The sequence below is a fragment of the Loxodonta africana genome, chromosome 3 (assembly GCF_030014295.1).
Source record: "Loxodonta africana isolate mLoxAfr1 chromosome 3, mLoxAfr1.hap2, whole genome shotgun sequence".
Classification (NCBI taxonomy): domain Eukaryota; kingdom Metazoa; phylum Chordata; class Mammalia; order Proboscidea; family Elephantidae; genus Loxodonta; species Loxodonta africana.
The window spans coordinates 74213580-74237763 of record NC_087344.1 but is presented as its reverse complement, the minus strand read 5'-3'; the positions used below and the strand labels follow the sequence as shown (position 1 = coordinate 74237763).

The window sequence follows — 24184 nt, the reverse complement described above, 5'->3', positions numbered from 1 at the left end:
TGCTGGATTCTCCAAATGTCTTAAGGTAGAGATGGTAGGGAGGTAATGATTATGCAGTCAGTAATATTAGCTGTCACTTTCCTATCTTATACTACTTGCAAGCCTGGTTTGCCGTTGGCATGTTCAGGTCTTGTTGATAAATCATGTCGAATAGGACAGGGTCAAGGATACTGTGAGTACCTTGTTTAGTCTGCTCTAGATTTAGCTCACTGTACTTCCCTCCTACTCACGTTTTCCCATTCTCTCCATGAGACCTGTGTGGAAGATTCTATAATCTGTTCCTAAAATCAATAGGTGTTGGGTTGGTGGGGTTAGAGGGAGAAGCAGCAGTGGGTTTATTCTTTGAAACTCTTGTTTAATGGCCAGGCATTTGGGAACCTTGCCTTCCTCAAGCACCATCTTACCTTAGCTCTTTATTTTTTCAGAAGTGATTTTTGGGGGCATTTAAATCCATTTAATTGGCCTTAGGAGGTCAATGTTTATGACTATTCGATAACATGCTTCATCATCTCCTACCTTTTTTTTCTTTTTTTAAACTTGGCTTATGCTCCCTCGCCATGCTCAGGTGTTATTCCTGAGAAATGAAATCACTTGGTAACTACGTAGTCTTCTCGGCTTCCTAAGCAGCTTATTTTCTGAGTCAGATTTTAGCCTGATTTTCCTGTTTACTCCTGATTGTTCCATTGTTTCTCACAGTGTATAGTTGGCTTACCTGTTAGTTCATTTTTTTCCCTCATGCTTGTCTTGCGCAAAAGATAAACCAACCAGAACACTGTTCTAGATGCTGTCTTCTCCTACCTCAGAGCCACTGGTCATTCTGGCTGTAATTTTACATATCTTATTTTCATACTTGCTGTTTTACTATTGCCTCACTGTTGATTTGGTAGGTTTGATAAATTTCCTGTCAGAATATTGCCACCCTGATCAAGATCACCTTTCTTAGTGGTTGCTCCTTCAAGGCCTTTGTACTCCAGGTGTCTAGGCAGCGTGTTTCCTTTAGTTGATCCATGCAGTCTATGATTTCTGAAACTTTCTTGCACCTGTGTCCTACCAGAGAACCTGCCAGGACTGTCTAGTTATCTGTTCACCTACTTCTGTCTGAATCACATTAGTGAACATAATCTACCTCCAGTGGCTAACTGACCTTGCCTCTTTTCTGCTGAATAGGTAGCTAAGAAGTATGAAGAAACCCAGACATCATCATATACCAAATCTGTTCTTCAGGGTGCACCAAAGTGTTCTAGTGCGTGGACTGGGAAAGAATATCCTTTTGTACTAAGAAGTGTGGCTACAGTGTTGCTTTATTAACTAGGCTACTATGTAGCTTCACAACAGGCCATGAATGTATTATGTGATCAGGGGCATATCCAAGAGGAGATTTTTTTTTTTTCAGTGCAACAAATTTAAAGTGTAAAAGTAATGGGAAAAATTTGATTCCAGTGTTTCAGAGCCTTTTTGCAATGTGTCCTTTGCTTCTGGAGACCTAGTTCTGGTCTCATTCCTCATTCTAAATCCCTCAGGCAATGGAATGATCCATTCAGACAAACCAGAATGTTGCTGACTCTCCCAGAGGGGAACTACCTACTTCTTAGTCTTTGCATACTGTGATTACATTTCTTTACAGGTTCCCTTCTGAACTCCCACAGAATTGCCATTCAGAACTAGGACAGATGGAGACTCTTTCTGCTTGAAATCCTAGCTTTAAGGATCCATTCATTCTTTCCACAGCTTTCACTTATTCAGTATCTACTTTTGTCAAATATCAGAAAATACAAATAAATAGCCCCTGCCCTGAGAAGCTTGGAGTCTAGTAGACCCAAAGCCAAACCAAACTCATTGCCATTGAATCGATTCCAACTCACAGAGACCGTACAGGACAGAGTAGAGCTTCCCCATATGGTTTCCAAGGAGCAGCTGGTGGATTCAAATTGCTTACCTTTTTGGTTAGCAGCCGAACGCTTAACCACTGCGCCACTAGGGAGTCTAGTAGGGAGGCTGCTAATGCTGTATGTGCATGGTCTGTAGGAGCCCAGAACAGGAAGGATTTTCCATTTAGCATCCATCGTATGAAGCTGGTTAGCAGTGTGTCCACTGTTTGTCTGCATGTATGTATGTGCTCTCTCCTTAGCCATCAGCACTTCTACCATTGTGCGCCTGCTGGCCTGGGAAAGGGCCAGGGGTTGTTTTGTGTACGTACTGGTTTTTAAACACAAAGTTGCAGGAATAATACAGGCCCCAGATTTTTTTTTTATAAGTGTTAGGTATTGCTAAATTTCTTTATTATTGTGGGATATTGGAATTTTAGTATTTTTTCCTTTTATTTCAATTAAGTTTATTCTTAAATTTATTTCTTCTGTGACATGGAAAGGGATAATTTAGACCTAGGTTCCACCTTGGCTCTGGTGTATACTAGCTATGTGGCCTTGGGCAAGTGCTTAATGTCTGTTTCCTCTTTTGTGAAATTGAAATAAAAATATCCCTTTGTATTTTGCGATGATTAAATGAGATTTTTTCGTATATAGTATATATGAAAAACATTTAGCAGAGTGTCTGGTGCCTCGTGGTTGTTTAGTAAATGTGCATTTACTTTCCCTTCCTTATAGGCCCACGTGGTTCTTGGAGGTGGTACAGAAGTATAGAAAGCTGCTACGGTGTTTGACCTCCTCTAATTTCATGAGGAGGAGGAGAGAGAATCACTATCAACGTCAGCCCAAGGCTGATTCCTATGAGATGGAGGTTAGACATACCTCCTCTCTCCAACCTTTTTACCAATTCTGACACCAGCTGTCCCTCGCATGGTGCTCACTACTTTTGTACTGGGTTTAATAATTCGTTGCAGTGGCCACACAGAACTCACAGATCATACTTGCGTTTATGGGGTTTATTAGGGAAGTAACAGGTTATAATTCAGGATCAGGAACGACTCAGGATACAGTTCTTCGCTCAGAACAGCTTTTCAGCTGTCCCTGCAAGCAGCCTTCTCTCTTGCCCCCTGGGCCCGTTGGCCTGGTCTTTGTCCTGTTTGGTCAGGTGTCACAAAGCTCTTTAGCTTCTCCGATAAGGGCCCAGAGGCACTCAGCTTTCTCACTGCATGTGATGACATGCCCACGGTTATTGCCTTGCTCACTGGCAGTGGAGCCTGCCTCACCATCTCATGCTGGTGTCTTGGTTCTGCTGCCACAGTTTCTCTGCCACTGGTTTTTGTCATCTCATGCCATATCCAGTGTTACAGCTCTCTCTTGTGCTGTCTCTCTGTCTGTCTCCTGGGTCCACAAAGTTCTCAGCACAGGGACCCAGGGTCCAAAGGATGCACTCCACTACTGGCTCTTCTTTCTTGGTGGTAGTGAGATCCTCCCTTTGCTCTGGGATTGGTTCTCTTTTAAACCTAGCAGATGGCAAAACTAAATAATCCCCTCATTAGTGTTCTATATACCTTATTTGCATGGTCCCACTCCCATAAGGATGCCAGGTACCTTATTTGCATTATTAATAAGCTCTCCAATCCCCTTGGTGGGCCACAAGCACCTTATTTGCATAATTCCACCCAGTCATTTGGTGGGAGTTACAAGACCATGGCTAGAAAGGCCATATAAAAGCAACCCATTGAGACCAGAAGAATTAGATGGTGCCCAGCTACAACTGATGATTGCTCTGACGGGGAACACAACAGAGAACCCCTGAGGGAGCAGGAGAGCAGTGGGGTGCAGACCCCAAATTCTCATAAAAAGACCAGACTTAATGGTCTGACTGAGACTGGAAGGACCTCGGTGGTCATGGTCCCCAGACCTTCTGTTAGCCCAAGACAGGAGCCATTCCCAGAGCCAACTCTTCAGACAGGGATTGGACTGGACAATGGGATAGAAAATGATACTGGTGAAGAGTGAGCTTCTTGGATCAAGTAGACGTCTACATGGTACTATGTTGGCATCTCTTGTCTGGAGGGGAGATGGGAGGGTGGAGGGGATAAGAAGCTGGCCGAATGGACACAAAAAGAAAGAGTGGAGAGAAGGAGTGTGCTGTCTCATTAGGGGGAGAGCAATTAGGAGTATATAGCAAGGTATATTGAGGGCAATGGGTTTTGATGGGTAGCAAGGTATATATAAATTTTTGTATGAGAAACTGACTTGATTTGTAAACTTTCACTTAAAGCACAATAAACATTAAAAAAAAAAAAAAAAGGCGACCCATTGCACCACAGGAGGTAATCTCCAGTTTATAAAGAATTTGTAGTGTTAAAATGTTCTTTGTTAGGAACTCTTCAGGAAGCATTTTCTCCTTGAAATGAGGTTATACATTGTGGCTGGGATCCAAGACAGCCGCGGAAGTCTCGGTAACCCCTAATTAGCTGAACTGTATTCTAATAGCACTATGGAATAGAAGCCACCACTCATAACCATGTTCGAAAAGGGGAACGTGTCTGTGGTGCAACTGCAGGGATTCTGGGAACACCACCCCTAGTCACGGATAATCTGCTCTCGTAGACAACTTCCCTAGTACTAGGCCCCTGAAAGTTATTTCCGTGGTGGGCAGTTGGGGCACCGACCTAAGCTAAGGGCTCTTAAGAAGTGAGGCATGGCAGTGATGATGGAGAGAGGGTGAGATAACTAGCATCTGTCGAGTGCCTACTGCGTACCAGTCACTGCATTCCTGTTGCCGTCGAGTTGATTCCGACTCGTAGTGACCCTGTAGGACAGAGTAGAACCGCCTGTAGGGAGCGGTTGGTGGATTCAAACTGCCGACCTTTTGGTTAGCAGCTGAACACCTACCACAGTGCCACCAGCGCTCCAGTCACTGGGTTAGGGGCTTTAATATAGTTTTGTATTTAATTTTCATAACCTTATAAAATAGATATCACTAGCCCCCATTTTTACAGGTGAACAGACGGAGGCTTAGGAACATAAAACTAGTGAGGGGTAGAACTAAGATTTGAACTGAGGACTTTCTGGATGCCAAAGTCTATGCTTTTCCACTATTACATACCACCTTCCCAAAGGCAAAGAGGAGAGGCAGACACTGAGACCTGTTGGCTGTGAAAAGGGCTGAGAAATGAGGGGGAGCAGGATGGTATTCTGTAAGGGTAAAGGATTGAGGTGTGGGAACATCTATGTGAATTCAGCTTGGGATGGGTGATGGGGGGCCTGTTGAAGAAACAGGGTCAGTTCAGAGCTCTTATATTTCTCTTTGGAGCTCTGTGGTTTGCACCTTACAGAGTAGACTAAATGAAATCAGTGCCAGGGTGGGGACAGAGTTGGTATCTGGGAGAGGTAAGGGAAGTCCCTAGTGATGGGGAGAAAAGGGTAGCTCCTACAGCCATAATAGTCGAACCAGTCATTTCTTTGTAAGAGTGTTCATATGCTAGGCGCTCAGAATCAGGCACTCCCCGTCCTTATCAAATGTGGGGCTGTACATGTGTGTAGAATCTAGTACTGTAGTCCTTGCTTCTTTTTCCTCCGGTGGAAACCCAACCTTTTTTCCTGAAATTTTTAAGCGCTTTGTCTCCAGGGTTCAGTTTTCTCTTTTTTGCTTATCTCATTCTCTTTTCCCTCTTCACTGATTCTGTTGATTTAACAGGGCAATCATCTTTGTTAAGTATTTCTCTATTCAGAACTGCTCAGAACACTGTAAATCAACATCAGTTGTCTGAAAACCCATGATTTCTGCCCATTACTAGCATTAGACTCCGTACTAAGCGCAGATCTTTAGTGAACCTCTCCTGTGCTCCCTCCGTGCTTCTTAAAACAGTAATTGGCAACTGCCTAAGGCCACACAGGGAAAAATGAAAGTATTTAAGCTCTTTTGGAGAAAGAGTGCTTTCTTTATTATCCAGTGGAATCATCAGTGACATTATATTTATATTATAGATACTCTTATTGATTTTGATAGGCAAATTAATTATTTGTTACCCATCCCTCAAATTCTTTAAATTTAGCTTGGGCCTCACCTCCTTTGAGAGCCTTTCTTAGTCATCCCCAAGTCTAAGCTTCTGTGTATTCCCATTGTATGCCGAACATCCATTATCATTACAGCTCATGCTAGGTTTTTCTTGTCTATTTTTTGTTGTTTGTTCATTTGATTCTCCTCTTGACCTTGACCTCCTGGAGAGCAGGGGTTATGCCCTTTTATTCTGCATTCCTAATACCTGGAACAAGGAGCCCTGGTGGTACAGTGGTTAAGCACTTGGCTGCTAATAGAAAGGTCGGTGATTTGAACCCACCAGCCACTCCACGGGAGAACGATGTGGCAGTCTGTTTCCATAAAGACTTACAGCCTTGGAAACTTTATGGGGGTGGTTCTGCTGTCCCATAGGGTCACTCACTATGAGTTGGAATCGACTTGATGGCAGTGGGTTTTGGGTTTAGTACCTGAAATGGTACAATGCCTGACACATAACTGAATGCATGAATGATAAACATTAATTGTATTTAATGTACCAAATGTTGCAACACTCCCTCTATGTAACCAGGAAAACCTACATGTTTGCAACTTCCTGTTCCAGTTTTTCCCTTTTTGTAAAACTTGGTGCAATTTAAAAATGATTCTGAAAGACACAGAATAGTCACTTCCATTTACCATATCCAGATGGGGTGAGGGTTTACTCATTTATTCACCATACATTGGGAGGTGCAGACATTTGACCGTCTCCCCCTCCTTTAAATACAAATACCTTCCCCAGTCTGTGGCCTTTCCCAACTCTATTCTCTCTTTCTCACTGTATCTTCTCAGTCAAGTTTCTTGAAAGAGTCGTGGATATTTATTGTCTCCAGTTCCTCCCTTCTCCTTAACTCCTTAGGTCATTGCATTTTGACTTCTGCTCCCACCACTTCAGTGAAACTAGTCTTGTTAGGGATAGTTGCGACCTTTTGAGTTGGCTGAATTCAAGAAATACTTTATCAGTCATCTCTGCTGCATTTGACCTAGTTGACCATCCTTTCTGAAACCCTATTCCTTTAATGTCTTTGTCACTACTTTCATTAGCACCCAGTTCTGCTGGTTTGATTTTCTTCTATCTTTCATTCAACAAACATGAATTGAGTGCCACTTCTCCACAAGGGTAGACCTTGAGGCTATAGCAGTGAACAAGACAGACTTGGTTGAAGCTCTCATGGAGCCTACAGCCACTTACTTGATTCGACAGGTGTTTATTTAATAACTAACTACTCCTGTGCCTAGCAACTAAATAATTATGTTAATTAATTATGTAATTATTTAACCTTCATTGTATTATGTGCTTTATAGAAGTACAGAAGCTGTGAGAACCTATAATAAGGCTACCTATTCTAGTTTGGGGTGGGAGTAAAGAGCAGTTGGGAGATTTCCTTGTGAAAGGAACATTTAATGGAGGTTTGAATTGGCCAAGTAAAAAACCCCGGTGAGAGTGGGGATTGGCAGGGGAGGAAAGTAGTTGATTATTTGTTGCACTGCTACTTATAAAGTTATCAACCGTAGTAGCGTCTTAAGAATCAAATTCTTCTCTTACCGTTGACCACTCTCATGAGCTTTATGAGTGAGCCATGCAAGACTCCTTTATTGCCACTTTCACATTGCCAGTTCTTCTGACTGGTCAGTGATGATTTTGAAATTTCTATCTGGCAGCACAAAAGAAAGGAGCTTTGGTGGTGCAATGGTTAAGCTCTCTGCTCCTAAGCAAAAGATTGGTGGTTCGAACCCACCCAGTGGCTCTGTGATAGAAAGACTTGGTGATCTGCTTCCATAAAGATTACAGCCAGAGCAGTTCTACTCTGTCATATAGGGTTGCTATGAGTCAGAATGGAGCCCTTGTGGTGCAGTGGTTAAGGGATATAGCTGCTAGCCAAAAGGTCGGGAATTCGAATCCACCAGCTGCTCCTTGGATACCCTAGGGGGTGGTTCTACTCTGTCCTGTAGGGTTGCTATGAGTCAGAAGTGACTCAACGGCAACAGGTGTGGTGTGTATGCGTGATGAGTGAGAATAGACTCAAAGGCACCCAACAACAACAGCACCAAAGAGGTTTTTGGTCTTGGTGAGAAGTCAGGATATATGCACGAGAGGATATGTAACAATACAGGCTAAGTGTCAAATGAGTGTTATAGTTAAATATCATTGGAATTCAGAGGAGGGCACTGTAGCCTAGACATGGGGTGATTGTAGAGAGCCTTGGAAGTAGTGAGGCATGAATTGAAGGAATAGAGACTCAGAAAAGCATAGAAGAAAGAAACTAGGCATTTCCGGTGGAGAGATAGGAGACAGGAAAGTGGGAACTTAGTGTTGCAATTGGAGAAGAGTGTCCTGTTTGTTGTCTGTGCACCTAGACAGAGCCTACACTTTGGCTGATCATGGGGTAATGTGATAGAAGTGAAAGACTTGTGAAGAAGGACCTTAAATATCAGGCAAAGGAGTTTATCATTTGATGAAGGAGATGTCACGTGTAAAACATTGTTTTAGAATTAATGTGGCAATGATTGGCTTCAAAACTAGGCTCTGAGACATGAGGAGTGCCTAGAATGGTGATTCAGTAATTCGGTTCAACAACTATTTGTGGAGCACCTCCTGTATGGCAGTAGGAAGGGTGAGGAATGAACAGGTAAGAGAGCACTTGCCTAAGGAACCTACAGACTTGTGCAAGATCTTATTGGGGGTTGGACAGATGAAAGCGGGAGTGGGGGGGGAGGCAGGTGTAGTCAGGGCCCTTCCCCCACTTCTGTAGGTTAAAGTGTTGGCAAACTGGCCCATAGCCATCCTGATACCTTTTTTGTATGACCCTCAAGCTAAGAATGGTTTTTACCTTTTTAAATGGTTGAAAAAAAAATTAAGAATATTTCCTGACACACGACAGTTATATGAAATCCAAGTTTCAGTGTCCATAAATAAAGTCCTCATTCATTTATGTATTATCCATGGCTACTTTCACATGCAGCCTGGAAAGCCTGTTTACTGACTGGTCCTTTACAGAAAAATGTGTTGACCTGAATCACACCCATCCTTACCTCAATTCTTCTGTTCTCTGAAACCGAATGTCCCTCTTCTTACATAAGGCTTTTTCCTCTACTTAGGCTTTTAAATATCTTTCTTTTCTTTATGTTCCTTCCTAGATCCTCAACTTCTGACTTCTTTCTTCTAGGATCTTCTTCCTCCAAATATGCTCAAGACTTACCCTACTTGGGGAAAAAAAAAAAAAAAACTTCGTCAACTCCAAAGACCATTTGTGCTGCTGCTTTCATCTGTATTCTCCACCTCTACCTCACCTTTCATTTATTTACCTTAATCTAGGCTTCTGACTCCATTAGTTCCTTAGAATTAGTTCTGTAAGTCATTAGTGAATTCCTAACTGCTGAACCCAGTGGCTTCCCCGATCCTTATTCCTTGTTTTCCCTGACGTTTGACATTTTCGATGATTCCCTTTTCCTTGAGACCCTTTTTCTTTTGTTTTCTGAGGCATCATCCTCTTTTGCTTCTCTTCCTACGTCCCAGCCCTTTCTCCCACTCACCCACCAAAGGCTTCTTTTACTGGTACCCTCAGTGGTGATGACTTTAAAGGGGTCTATTTTATTGACTGCCTACTCTATGCCAGCCAGTATATTAAAATGCTTTACACGTATCATTCCTAATCTTTGCAACAATCCTGCAAAGATAGATTTTGTTTCCTCTGTGCTATAAATAAGGAAATTGAGGCTTTGTGAGTTGAAGTAACTTTCCCAAGGCTGTACCGTTAGTAAGTGGTAGAGCTGGGAATTGAACCTGAGCTATTACCTTTGTACTAAGACTCTTGTCAGACTTTCCTTTTAGCTTCCAGCCTGTATGTCTGTCTCTCTGCTAGACAATTCCACCTGGAAGTCTTGGCAACACCCCAAACCCAACTCATCATCTCTACCTCACCCCAGCCAGCCACAAATTGGTTGTGTGACCATCTAGCTGATCATCTAGGCCATAATCATGGGGGTTGATCTTGACTTCTCCTTTCATACCTCAGTACCCGATTGTTACTACAGTCAATCACTTCTCCTTCCTTCATTCTTCTGGAACTCATCTCTCATAATTTCCATTGTTACTTCCCTAGTTTAGGCTCCCTTCATCTCTCTCCTGAACTATTATCCCTCTTCTCTTAATTTCGATCCCTTTCTTTACTCTTCTTTCATCTTCTACAAGGCTGCTAGAATGCGCTCTCCTAAACCCCAGATCTGATTGTGTTGCTATCTTGGTTAAAACCTGTAGTGACTTCCCATTGTCCTATTCCTCTACTCCATAGCTTACCTTAAGAAGCCTTGCCTGATTTTTCTAGATTCCTCTCCTGCCAGTCTCTCACATACTGCACGTACGTTTGTGGTTCACTGTACACAGCATATTCATTCATCTCTCCATGCAGTTCCCATTCTGTTCATTCTTTCTTAAATGCTCTTCTCTTCCTGGTTTGTATGAAGAACCTTTTCAGCTCTTCCTAAAAAACAGACAAATAAACAAGCAAAAACCATCCGCAGTTCTCGGAGAGTACCTCAGCTTCTAAGCCTTCGCTAATTTCCACTCTCTCTGAGAGGGGTTAGGTGTTCCCTATTCCGTGTTGCCACAGCACCTTGTGCACGTATACATTACAGAACTCAAATAGTGTGTAATAATTTGTCCACTTGACGCTCTCCTTAAAAATGCAGCTCCTTAAAGGTGGAGATTTTTGTCTCGTTCACCTTTTTATCTGTGGTATATATCTCGATGTCTGGGCCATAGTGGTTGAGTAACTGTTGAATGAATAACAATAGTGTAGGTTGAGATACTGACTGAGGCTTTGGGGAAAGGTTAGGATTAGAGATTGATGCACAGGAAGATGCATCAGAACCTACAGTTAAATCTGAAGAGTAGGTGGTACCAGCACCTTGATATGTATAGCATCAAATAATTTACATGGTATTTCTACAGATTTTTATACTATTTTGTTCCACTCAAAACCACTGGAGACAGGCAGGGTAGGCATTAATATTCTCATTTAAAAAACAAAGAACCTGAAGCTTAGAGAAGTGAAGTGACTTGCTCAAGGTCTCAAACATAAGTGCCAGAATTCAGTCTTCTGACATCAAGTCTAATATTACCTCCACTCACCAGTGTAGATGTGGGGGAAGGTTTGGGAGATAAGAGATAAGTTTTGGAATACGCCCACACTTAAGGGTTAGGGGAAGGGAGTGGCTCAGTAAAGGAGATAAAGAGTGCCTGAGAAGAACCAGGGTGATACTACTGTGTTGTGAAGGACCTTTTCAGAAGGAGAAGGCATCATCAATGAAATATATTGCAGAGAATCAAGGAGAATGGGGGAAGATAAAAGGCTTTGACCATCAGGAAGCTCAAGAGAATAGTTTTAGTACAGTGGTTAAGGGTTACATGAACATTGAGGGAAGTGGAGGCATACTACCCTTTCAAGAGATTTGGTGGTGAAAGGAAACAAATAGGCTGGTGGCTTGAGAAATGTCATGCCACCAAATATTCCAAGAAATTTGAGATACCTTGTTTTCGTTTTGGGAATGTGAAATTAGGCAGTAGAAACTATGCTGAGGAAATATTGCTTAAGATTGAGTATATAAATTTCAGGATGTTTTAGACTCAATTTAATGTTTGGTCAATTCCTATCAAGGTATAGTGCAAGAGGGCAGGGTGTTTAATCAATCCTTAAAGTCAAAATTATATTTGAATCTAGGTAACTGTAACTGTATATGCTCATCTTTAGAGGACAGATGTATACTAGAGTCTGAAAACACCCTTCTTGTATTTGTTTAGAATATTCACCTACTTCCAAGTTTATCTCTTCCTTGTTGCTCTTCTCATTTGTTGCTTAAGTATGATTTGATCAGTGGAAATATTTCCCCACTTTGTTGTTAGGGATTGTTTTCTGTGTTTACTATAAAACCCATTTGTATTGTTCGTGTCTCCTGAGAGCCAAGCTCTCGGGGGAGTTAGGCCCTGGAAAGCCCTTTTGTCCTGTTGATGAGGTGTCCTCTGTCTGCCAGGTAAAGCGGTACCAGTGCACCTTTGAGGGCTGTCCCCGAACCTACAGCACAGCAGGCAACCTGCGCACCCACCAGAAGACTCACCGAGGAGAGTACACCTTTGTCTGTAATCAGGAGGGCTGTGGCAAGGCCTTCCTCACCTCCTACAGCCTCAGGATCCATGTGCGAGTGCACACGAAGGAGAAGCCATTTGAGTGTGACGTGCAGGGCTGTGAGAAGGCATTCAACACACTGTACAGGTCAGCCTCTTCGCCGACTTGCTCCACCAGCCTCTGATCCTAACCTGGTCATGACTGCAGTGCTCTTTCTCTTTGCACAAGAGAGAGGTTCACACAGGGCTTTAAAGAGCACAGCTGTGTTCAACTATCGAAAATTCACTAGAGGACTTTGTTACTTAACAGATCAGCATATACAGAGTTAGCTAGATTTGTATGTCACGGAGTGACATTCTGACCTGGGGATTTTAGTGCTTGACATAGAGTAATATCTCCTCTTGGTTCCGGATCTTGGTGCTGAGGCTTCTAATATTTTCTTTCCTACCTCACCTTGAAGATAGCTTCTTTTTTTCTACCCTGACAAATGGGCCTACGCTACAGCCGTTTCTGTTTTCCACCATTTGTATCAGGAGACTTGTTTAGTCTTTGGCACTGGATGTAAAATAACAAAAATAACAATAGCTAACACTTAGGAAGCACTCACTGTGTGGTAGGCACTTTTCTAAGTACAGGTTTTCCCTGCTCTGTGAAAGTTCACCTTATGCCACTTCACTTTTACAAAAGACCTACATTAGTATCTGTTTTCACTAACCAGAAAAAACCCAAAGAGGATTTTTGCCTTTGCGGAAAAAAGACGAAAAGCGAAAATAGCATTCCTGCATGTAAACAGCTGGTTTGGGGGTGCACACCCTTCTGACGGTTGGCTCAGTAGGTGAAAACCAGGTTGGCATGCCAGACAGGCACCAGTCACCCACGATCATCTTGGCAACGTCAGAGGTGCACTAGTCCAGGGACTCAGTGCAGTGTTCCTGAAGGGGGCAGCAGATCTGGGTCGGGGTCCAAGGTGCTGCAGTCCAGGTCAGCGGAGTATATGCTATGCACTTCTCAAATTTCTCTTTGGGTGAAAAACTTGGGGTGCTAATGTATTATGGGTATAGAGTTCTTCAGAATCCACTTGATCCTAAGGCACAATGAGTTGACAAGGGAAGGCTCTGTAGACTAGTATGATAAAGGGAATTTCTTTGGGATATTTTACAGGCTGAAAGCACATCAGAGGCTTCACACAGGGAAAACATTTAACTGTGAATCTGAAGGCTGCAGCAAATACTTCACCACACTCAGTGATCTGAGGAAGCACATTCGAACCCATACAGGAGAAAAGCCATTTCGGTAGGTCTTACTGTTTTCTACAGGCCTGTTTGTCACAGATCGGGTTTCAACTGGGTATCTTAATGTACTCAAATTGTTTTCAAATAGAAAGAAAACTTCCTTCACCAGTTATTTCTTTGGAGTTATAGCTCTCCTCTGGGATTGTTTCCTGTGTTTACTATAAAACCCATTTGTATTGTTCGTGTCTGGAGAGCTATAACCTCTTGCGGATTGGAGAGGTGGTGATGGATTCCAAGAACACCCTTACTCTGTAGATGATAGGCTTTCCACCTCATTTTTTTCCTTTCTTTTATTTAAAAAAAAAAAAAAATTATTATTACATAATAGACTTTAATTTTTAAAGCAGTTTTAGGTTTACAGAAAATAGAGCTGAAAGTACAGAGGGCTTCCACATGTCTTCTCTGTTACCACCCCCCCCCCACCACCAATTTCCCCTATTATTAAAGCTTTGCATAGTGTGGAGCATTTGTCACAGTTGATGAATGAATATTGATGCATTATTATTAACTAGGAAACCCTGGTGGCGTAGTGGTTAAGAACTACGGCTGCTCACCAAAAGGTCGGCAGTTGGAATCCATCAGCCGCTCCTTGGAAACTCTGTGGGGGCAGTTCTACTCTGTCCTATAGGGTCGCTATGAATTGGTAATTGACTCGGTGGCAGTGGGTTTTTGGTGGGTTGTTATTAACTAAACTCCAAGTTTACATTAAGTTTCACTCTTGGTGCTGTGCAGTTCTGTAAAAAAAAAGTTCTATAGGTTTTGATAAATGCATAAGGTCATGTATCCATCATTACAGTAGCATACAGAATAGTTTCATTGCTCTAAAAAAAAAAATCCCATGTTCCACCTATTTATCCCTCCTTCCCTCTTCCCAAACGCCTGGGAACCACTGATCTTACTGTCTCTATAGTTTTGCTTTTTCTAGAATGTTACATAGTTGCAATAATACAGTGTTGGCTTCTTTCACTTTGCAATACAGATTTAAGGTTCCTCTTTGTCTTTTTGTGGCTTTGGTGGATAATTTCTTTTTTCGCTGAAGAATATTTCACTATATGTATGTACCACAGTTTGTTTATCCATTCACCCTTTGAAGGACATCTTGGTTGCTTCCAAGTTTTGGCAATTATGAATAAAGCTGCCATAAACATCTTATATGCAGGTTTTCTGTAGACATAAATTTTCAACTTTTTTGGGTAAATACCAAGAAGTGCAAATGCTGGGTCATATGATAAGACTATGTTTAGCTGTCTTCCAAGGTGCCTTTTCCATTTTTGCATTCCCGCCAACAGTGAATGAGCATTCCTATTGCTCCACATCCTCACTAGCATTTGGTATTGTCAGTTTTTTGGATTTTAGACATTTTAATAGGTGTGTAGTAGTACCTCATCGTTGTTTTCCTTTACTTTCAACAATCATTTGTTTAAACTTACTTATGTGGTAAGTACTTTTATTGGTGCTAGAGAAATACTAAGACACAGGCTCTCCTCTCAAGAACCTTACAGCCTGCTGGAAAAGAATGACAAGTAACCAGACATTATCTGAGACTGAGAAATGCCCAAAATGCTTTGAGCCCAGAGGGCAGGAGACTTAGTGGGCAGGAGAAGAGATTAGAAGGGAAATGAGGGGTAGGAATGCTTAGGCTAAGTGCTATAGGTATTTTATTTTGTCACTTGTTCAGTTGTCATTTTAAAGTATCACTGGTGTGTATACACATATATTTAGTATCATCCATTTTATTTATATAAATATGTGTGTGTACATATATATATTTTTTAATTTTATTTTTTAAATTGATAAATGTATAAATGTACTAAGGTTGAAGGAAAGACTTCCTTCTTCTCTACTCATAGCACCTAGCATGCTTCTGGACATTTAGTAGTTATTCAGAAACAACACTGGGCTGATTATATGACATTATTATGAGATAATCAGTTTGTGAGGCTCCCTCTAAATGTAATATAGGTATATTACTGAAAATTGCCCCTAAATCACATGTTTGAATTTTGGCAGGAGATACTGCCATTATGTTTATTGAATTAAATATGCAATGTCTCCCTTTCAGGTCACTCATCTCCTCATGAGGAGACTTAGAAACAACTTAAAAGTCTTCAGGAGTAATCAGCTCTTGTCTTAGTTATCTAGTTCTGGTATAACAGAAATGCCGTTAAGTGGATGGCTTTAACAAACAAATTTATTCTCTCACAGTCTAGGAGGTTAGGAGTCCAAAAAATCAGGGCGCCAGCTCCCCGGGAAGGCTTTTTCTGTCAATTCTCGGGGAAGGTCCTTGTCATCAGTCTTCCCCTGGTCTAGGTACTTGTCAGCGCAGGGACCCCCGGTTTAAAGAACACACTCCACTCCCAATGTTTTTATCTTGGTAGTATAAGATCCCTCTCACCTCTGCTTGGTTCTTTCTTTTATATCTCAAAAATGTGAGATTGACTCAAGATACAACCTCATCCTATAGATTCAGTCCTGCCTCATTAGCATAACTGCCTCTAATCCTGCCTCATTAACATCATAGAGGTTAGGATTTATAACACATAGGATAATCACATCAGATCACAAAATGGTGGACAACCACACAATACTGAGAATCACAGCCTAGCCAAGTTCACAGTTCCATGCATAACATTCCACCCTTTGACCCCCCCAAAATTCATGTCCTTGCCACACATAAAACACATCCACCCCATCATAGCACCACAAAAGTCTTAAATCAACTCCAAGTCCAAAATCTCATCCGCAAAATTCTTCTTCAGCTGTGAAATCTAGAATACAAGTTATCAGCTTCCAAAGTACAATAGTGGAACAGGCACGAGGCCCTGTTCTCCTGCCCCTTGGGCATGGGAGCCCTGCCCCCTCAGCTTTGGGCGGTGGACCTGGCCGCATCCCACTAGCACTCATGAAAGGCGGCCCTACACTCTGGATCCGTGTTGGTGAAGATCTGAATCTTTGAAACATATGAGGCTGTGGCCCCACCCTTTGAAATCCTAGAGGCCATGGCTCCACCCATTGAAACCCCAGAGGTCATGGCCCTACGCTTTGAGACTGAGGCAGCTCTGCTTCCTGGGTTCCTTTTGTCTTCAGCTTCTGCTTCCTGGTTCCTTGGCCTCTTGGCCCCTCCAGCCTCTTGGGCTGGCTGGCCAGGTGTCTGCCCTGCTCAGCCAAGTGTTCCAAAGCTCTTTAGCTCTACTGATAAGTTTCTGGAGGCACCCCACTCCACCAGTAAACCTCGGCCAGAAGGCACTCAGCTCTCTTGCTCCATGGGTTGGCAAGCCTAGCTTCACCAATAAGTGCCGAGGTATCCCACTCCGCAGGAAGCCTCTTGTGCAAAGGCATTTAGCTCTCTTGCACCATGGGTCGACTTCTAACCCGTCTTGTGCCAATCTCCTTGCTCTGCTGCTGCCATTTCTGTGCTGCTTCTCGCTGTGTGCACCATTTCTGGCATTACAGCTCTCTTCACTTCCTTCTGAGTCCCCACCAGAATTGTCTTTGGTGTCTGTAATCCCACCAACAGTCTCCTCAAGGCAATATAGGCTTTTACTATTAGTCACCTTAAAACTGTTCCAACCTCTACCCATTCACAGTTTCAAAACCCCTTCCATGTTTTAGGTATGTTAGAGCAGCACCCCACTCTCCTGGAACCAAATTCTATCTTAGTTGTCTAGTGTTACTGTTACAGAAATACCACAAGTGGATGGCTTTAACAAACAGAAATTTATTCTGTCACACTTTAGAAGGCTAGAAGTCTGAATTCAGGGCACCAGCTCCCAAGGGAGGCTTTCTTTCTCTAATGGTTCTAGGGGAAGCTCCTTGTCATCAATCTTCCCCTGGTCTAGGAGCTTCTCAGCGCAGGGATCTCAGGTCCAAAGGACACACTCTGCTCTCAGTGCTTCTTTCTTGGTGGTATGAGATACCTCTTCTCTCTGCTCAAGTCTCTCTCTTATATCTCAAAAGAGAGCGATTTAGCATACAACCTAATCCTATAGATTGAGTCCTGCCTCATTAGCATAACTGCCTCTAATCCTGCCTCATTGACATCACAGAGGTTAAGGTTTACAACACAGGATAATCACATCAGATCATAGAATGGTGGACAACCACACAGTACTGGGAATCATGACCTAGCCAAGTTGACACACATTTTGGGGGGACACGAGTCAATCCTTAACAGCTCTTAAATATGAATTAAATGGAATTGTGTTTTTAAATTACAGATATATTCCTGAGTCATGGTGCCTTTAAAAGTGAAGTTAGTTGATTCTAGCTCCTTACTCTCTAGATCCTGTGAAGCTTAGGTTACTTTTTTCCCTCAGAGGCTGCTGAGCGGACTCTGATTTCTGTTCAGTCAAGTGCATTTGTCTTTGTGGTGATTAATACTGCTAGTGGAATTTCTTCTTGAATGTTAGATGGAACTCTATTTATTTAAAGAATGTGTTTTGGTTTATAAGAACCTGCATTAATTCAATATAAATAATTATTGAATGCCTGCTGTGTGCAAGAACTATACCAAAGTAAAGAACTACATGGACCCTGCCCTCAAAGAGTTTACAATCTAGAAGAGCAGATAATGAATGTACACACAGATTACATAAGATTGGAAATAAGAGGTGCCATAAAAGAAGTATATTAAGTGCCTTAAAAGTTCTGAGAAGGGAAAGATTAATTCTGACTTTGGTTATCAAGGAAGTGAAGGAACAAGAAGTACCTCTTGACACTGAAGAATATATAGATAAGTCATTGGCATCAATAAATTCTGACATTCTTTGTTCTAATATCATCTTTCAGGCTCCCATGCATATGTGAGCACCTCTTCACCCACCACTGATATTCCTAATATTCCACTGGCAGTAGATTTTCCATGCGGACTGTCACTGTTAATACAGTCTTTTAAGTAATTTATGAAAAGGCTTATATTGTCCGGGCTCTCAACATATGCTTTACCTGTAAGACAGGAAATACTTACCTTGGACCATCAACTCCCTCTGATCCTTGCTTTTCCAAGGACCTCTCATCATTCCCAACTCTGAAGCCAGTTTGCATCCATCTGGTCTGAGTGTTCTGAACATTTGCTTTAGTTTGCATTTTACAGAAGATGTTCGTTAAAGACCTCATAGCTAATGACTGCTGTTTCTTTTTGCTTGAACAACTGATTCAGGTGTGATCACGACGGCTGTGGAAAAGCATTTGCGGCAAGCCACCACCTTAAAACTCATGTCCGCACACATACTGGTGAGTTTAGGTTACTTTTTATTTTTTTACTTTAGCCTTCATCGAGCCCATAGATACCTGTGTTTCTTTTGAGACCTGTAGAGTGATGTGGAGGGAACAAGCTTAGCCTTCACCTGTAATGTTTGCGTTTCTTTCAGAAGTGAAAAGATCTTAAGGTTGGACTCGAGAATCCAATCTTAAGAAATGAAATCAATATAGAAATACTTGAAAAAAGAAGCTGGGAGAAAATAATCTCTTTAAACTTCCCAGGAGCAGGCCATTCCCAGTGGTTTGCTCTGCAGTAAATTTTAGGACTGAGATGATTGAATGTGATTTATTCAACTTTTAACAATTACTTCCTACACCCTCTTAAGAATATTTACTTCCTTTTGTTTGGGAAAGGTAGATTTCTTAATCCAGTGACATGACTTTATGGTGAAATTAACATTACTTTGTCATTCTTGCAGGTGAAAGACCCTTTTTCTGCCCCAGTAATGGCTGTGAGAAAACATTCAGCACCCAGTACAGTCTCAAAAGTCACATGAAAGGTCATGATAACAAAGGACACTCATACAATGCACTTCCACACCACAATGGCTCAGAGGTGTGCAGTGTTTTGTCTCTTGCTTTGATCTGGGCACTACAGGATAGGAACGGTTATTTGTGTATCAAACTAAAAGGTTAAAATGTATTCTGTGTCTGTTAAAAAACAAGAGGGAAAATCTCGGTCAAGATCTATGTTTTTGTGATGGGTGGTGGAAGCCGGAAATTTCTCCAGGCTTCCTGTGCTGCAGCCTCTGATTCAGCTCCGCCTTATTTCCATCAGGTGTGATGGAAGGAGGTGGTCTTAAAACCAGAGGTACAGAATGGCTTTCAAAGGGTCATCCAGTTGCTCTTAAGGGGGTATTGTTTTCCTCTTCATGCCTGTAAAAGGACGTATCTTTACTTGAGTTTGAGACATGAATTAATGGTTTGCTTCACACATCTGTCTCTGGAAAACCAGGCAGAGTCCAGAGAGCCACTTACCCTTCTGAACGGGCTGCACAGCAAAAATTTAAGCGCCGTTGGCTTAAAGCACAACGGCAGAATAAGCTCTTGCAGAGTTTCAGGCAGTTTTGTCTATTCTTCTTTACGAAGCCCCTCCTCCATACTTACCTCCCCGCTGCAGCTCTTTCCAGGGAGGTTACTACTTCTAATATAAGGATCCCTGCTGGAGCAGTGGTTAAGCACCCAGCTGCTAAATGAAAGATCAGCGATTCAAGCCCACCAGCGGCTCTGCGGGAGAAAGACGTGGCAGCCTACTTTCCTAAAGATTATAGCCTAGGAAACCCAGTGGGCTAGTTCTCCTTTGTCCTATAGGGGTCGCTATGAGTCAGAATTCACTCGAGGGCATTTAACAATACTTCTAATATGGCATTGAGCACTTCCCTGTGAAGTGAGGGTGTTACTATTTACAATTTACAGATAGATTGAAGCATCTGATCCCCTTTTGAATAATGAGGCGCCTCGGGTGTGTAGTATGATTTTGATTTTGTGAGAGGTGGCAACCCTGGTGGCCTAGTGGTTAAGTGCTACTGCTGCTGACCAAAAGGTCGGCAGTTCAAATCTGCCAGGCACTCCTTGGAAACTCTATGGGGCAGTTCTACTCTGTCCTGTACGGTCGCTATGAGTCGGAATCGACTCAACGGCAGTGGGTTTGGTTTTTTTGGTTTGGAGAGATAGCATACTCTGATTCTGTGGTTTCCAATTTTTAAACAACAAAGGGACCTGTTATAATTCTCTCCCCCTTTGTTTTATTAATAATATTAATAACAAATATTTATTGAATGTTTGCTATGTACCAGGCACTGTGCTAAGTGCTTTTATATGGATTTTCTTACTCATAAGTATCCGGTGAGGTATGTACTATTATCCCCATTTTATTGAGAAAGAAATTTGAGGTAAGGAGAAATTAAATAACTTGCCTGAGGTTGCACAGTTGATAATTATCTAATTTAGACAGGCATTCTGATTCCAGAGCCCAGTTCCTAACCCCTATGTTGAGAGAAAAAATAGTATTCCTTGTGAAAAGTGTAGCCTCTGGGCACAGCTGCCTGAATTCAAGTCTGCGCTCTGCCACTAATTGTGGGACCTGAAGCAAATGGCTTCTCTCTGCCTCAGTTTCATCTGTAAATCCAGATAAGAATATTAAGATTTGAGATTCTTGTCTACTAAGTTGCATATATTAAATGTAGCCAGTTTTCTCAAGTTTGTAGCATTCTAAGGACAGTTTAAGTGCCAGCAGCCTGTACACATTGGAGGGCCTCAGTGCTCAGTCTTCAGACCTCATCTTCTCAGGATCTCTATTCACTCCCCAGCAGAGTGAATCTTACATATTCTTAAGGCATTAAATGCCATCTGTATTGTCTTTGGGTCCTAAATTTATCACTCCAGACTGAATCTCTCCCTGAACTCCAGACTTATATGTTTAACCACCTACTTGACATCTCCACTTGAATATCTACTAGGCATCTCAGACTTAACATGTCCAAACTTTTTTTTTCTGGAGTCTTCCTCATCTTAGTAAATGGTAACTCTGTTTTTCTAGTGGCAGAGGACAGAATTTTTGAAGTCACTCTTGACTCTTTTTTCCTCACACTCCTCATCCAGTCCACCAGCAAAGCCTATCAGCTCTACTTTGAGAATATATCTAGAATCTGATCACTTCTTCCGATGACTTTGTTCACACCACTATCATCTCTTGCCTGAATTATTGCAGTAACCTACTAGGTGGTCTTCTTAGCATCCCCTCCCCCACTATAAACTATTCCATATCAGCCAGAGTGATCTTTCTAAACCATAAGGCAGATAATGGCTTTCCTCTGCTTATAGTCCTTCAGTAGCTTCTTGTATCAGTTAAAGTAAAAATGAAAATCTTTATAATGGCCCATAAGGCCTTACCCAGTCTGGCGTGGTCACCTCTCTAACCTCATCTACTTCTTCTTCCCCTCACTTCAGCCATTCTGTCCCCCTTGTGGTTCCTTGAACAAGGAAAGCCCACCCCTGGCATCAGACCTCTGTACCTGCCGTACCCTCTGCTTGGAACACTTTCTCCAGATTTGTGGATGTCTCACTTTCTGTGCATAAATGCTGCCTTATCTGAGAGGTCTTCCTAACTATCTAATGAGAGAGCAGCTCCTACCCAGCATTCCCATTCTCTTTCCTGTACCCTCGCCCCCAGCACTCGTATAGTGTATGTTTGTTTTTGTTGTGTGTGAATTTTTGTTTTTTGTCCTCTCCCCACTAGAATGTAACTCCATGGGGGGCAAAGACTTTGTTTTGTTCATTACTTTATCCCTGGTCCAGGAACAGTGCCTAATCCATAGTAGATGCTCAATAAATATTTGTTGAATGCATGTATGAATGGAAGCATCTGACCCACATGAGGTAAACAGAGTCACCATATAAAGCGTATGAATTGCGACTGACATTGTAAGAATCTAGAGTTCAGAATTAGCCTGGGCAGTGGTATTTGAATAGTAAATCCTCAGTACTGCTCCAAGTAAGGATCCCTCAGATTGCCATATTGGGGACTCAGTGGTATAATGGAATGAAGAAGGACTTTTCAATCAGAAGCACTGGGTTTGTCTTCCACTAATTAGCTGTGTATTCTAGAACAGTTCACTGCCACTGTCTTAGCATCAGTTTTCTCATATTTAAAATGGGAATATAAAATAATACTTCAAAGGTTTATATGAATGGCAAATGAGGTCATGTGAAATCATTTTGAAAATGATAAGACCAATTGTACAAATATTCTTACTTTCGTATTATTGCAGCTTTTGTCACTGTGGAGCCTGAGTCATGAGATAATCTGAAAAAAAAGCAAAACCAAACCCAGTGCTGTCGAGTTGATTCCGACTCATAGCGACCCTATAGGACAGAGTAGAACTGCTCCATAGAGTTTCCAAGGAGCGCCTGGTGGATTCAAACTGCCTGCACTTTGGTTAGCAGCCATAGCACTTAACCACTACTCCACCAGGGGTTTCCTCAGAAAATCTAAGAACTCTTAATTTGTTAGCCCCCTTAAGAAATGTAAGAGATTGTTCTAAGAATATCAGGGCTTTTAAAAATGCAATTAACTGCCATAGCCCTTGCTTTGGATGGTTTGTGCCTTGCTGTGTAATATATGTAGACATTTAGAACCTGGGAGAGTTTGTCTGTGTGTCTTAGTATATGATATACTGCTGGAAGTCCTGATTTTTGTTACTCAATTAGAATTTTTCTCTTTCACAGGATACAAATAACTCACTTTGTCTGAGTGACTTGAGCCTTCTGTCCACAGATTCTGAACTGCGAGAAAATTCCAATACAGTAAGTACACTTGTGGTATGGATGCTAAAGAGTAGGTGCAAGAACTGAGTACTCCTTTTGAAGGGAAAACCGAGGAAGGCCAGTCTTTGAAGTCTTCCAGGCTTAGTAATGTTCAGCTACTGACCGTTGGATTTATTTTCTGTTAAGACCTCTCATAGGAGAGGATGTTCTCGCTGATGCCTAATCCCATTGACCCAGGTCAGTCACTTGATAACCTCCTGGCCCCAGAAAGTTTCTCTATTCTTTTAGTAAATATTGAATGTGTACTTTATCCGGATGCTGTGCTGGTGCTGAGCTTAATAGTGGTAAAAAATAGGTGTGCTCTATCCTTGAGGAGCTTAAAGTCTAGTCTGCTGTAAGATGTAGTCATAATTTCAGTTTCTAGACTTTCCAAAGAGGACATCAGTGGTTCAGTGGCAGAATTCTCATCTTCCATGCAGGAGACCCTGGTTGGATTCCTGTGCAGCCACCACAGCTCTGTCATTGGAGGGTTGCATGTAGCTATGATTCTAAACAGGTTTCACTGGAGCTTCTAGACTAAGACTAGGAAGAAAGACCTGGCAATCTGTGTCCAAAAATCAGCCAGTGAAAACGATATGGATCTCAGTGGTCTGATCTGCAACTGATTGTGGGGATAGAAAAGGGCCAAATGGTGTTTTGTTCCATTGTGCCTGGGTTTGCCACGAGTCGGGGGCCAACTGACAGCAGGTAACGATAACAACAAGAAACTTTCTCAAACCCTGCCTGTCTGATCTGAGTTAATCTTTTCCCTTCCCTTGAACTCAACTACATTGGGTTTTTGAAGGGGACCCCCTATACAAGCCCTCTCTGTCTTGGGGATCTGATTGCGTCAGCTCACTCTGTTAGGGAATTTTCCTGTGATTCCCATGACTTACAGACCACTGCATTGAGCCTGAGTTTATATACGCTCCCTCATGAGAATTTTTGAATTTTATAGTGTTACCAATACTAATTGGTTGAGTTTGAAGTTTTTGCTGTTTTCCCACCAGTAAATAAATATAAATTAGTCTAGGTTTTATGTGAGTATGTTGTTGTTAGGTGCTGTCTAGTCAGTTCTGACTGATTGCGACTCTGTGTGCCACAGAACAAAACACTCTTCAGTCCTGTGCCATCCTCACAGTTGTTGCTTTGTTTGAGACCGTTGTTGCAGCTACTGTGTCAACCCATCTCGTTGAGGGTCTTCCTCTTTTTCGCTTATCCTCTACTTTACCAGGCATGATGCCTTCTCCAGGGACTGGTCCCTCCTGATAACAT

At 42.1% G+C, this 24184-nt stretch overlaps 1 protein-coding gene across 3 annotated transcripts in view; it reads left to right on the top strand.

The window, feature by feature from the left end:
• The window catches only part of MTF1 (metal regulatory transcription factor 1), a 59483-nt gene that overhangs the window by 6120 nt on the left and 29179 nt on the right, over positions 1 to 24184 (top strand). For 2 of the 3 annotated variants that reach the window (XM_064281750.1, XM_064281749.1), the window contains exons 3-7: positions 11962 to 12200; positions 13215 to 13346; positions 18504 to 18577; positions 19024 to 19160; positions 22832 to 22909. In XM_064281750.1, coding sequence (XP_064137820.1) covers positions 11962 to 12200; positions 13215 to 13346; positions 18504 to 18577; positions 19024 to 19160; positions 22832 to 22909 — 660 coding nt within the window. Of the gene's footprint in view, positions 1 to 2603; positions 2737 to 11961; positions 12201 to 13214; positions 13347 to 18503; positions 18578 to 19023; positions 19161 to 22831; positions 22910 to 24184 lie in introns of all 3 variants that reach the window. The other variant, XM_064281751.1, reaches the window with a different exon arrangement.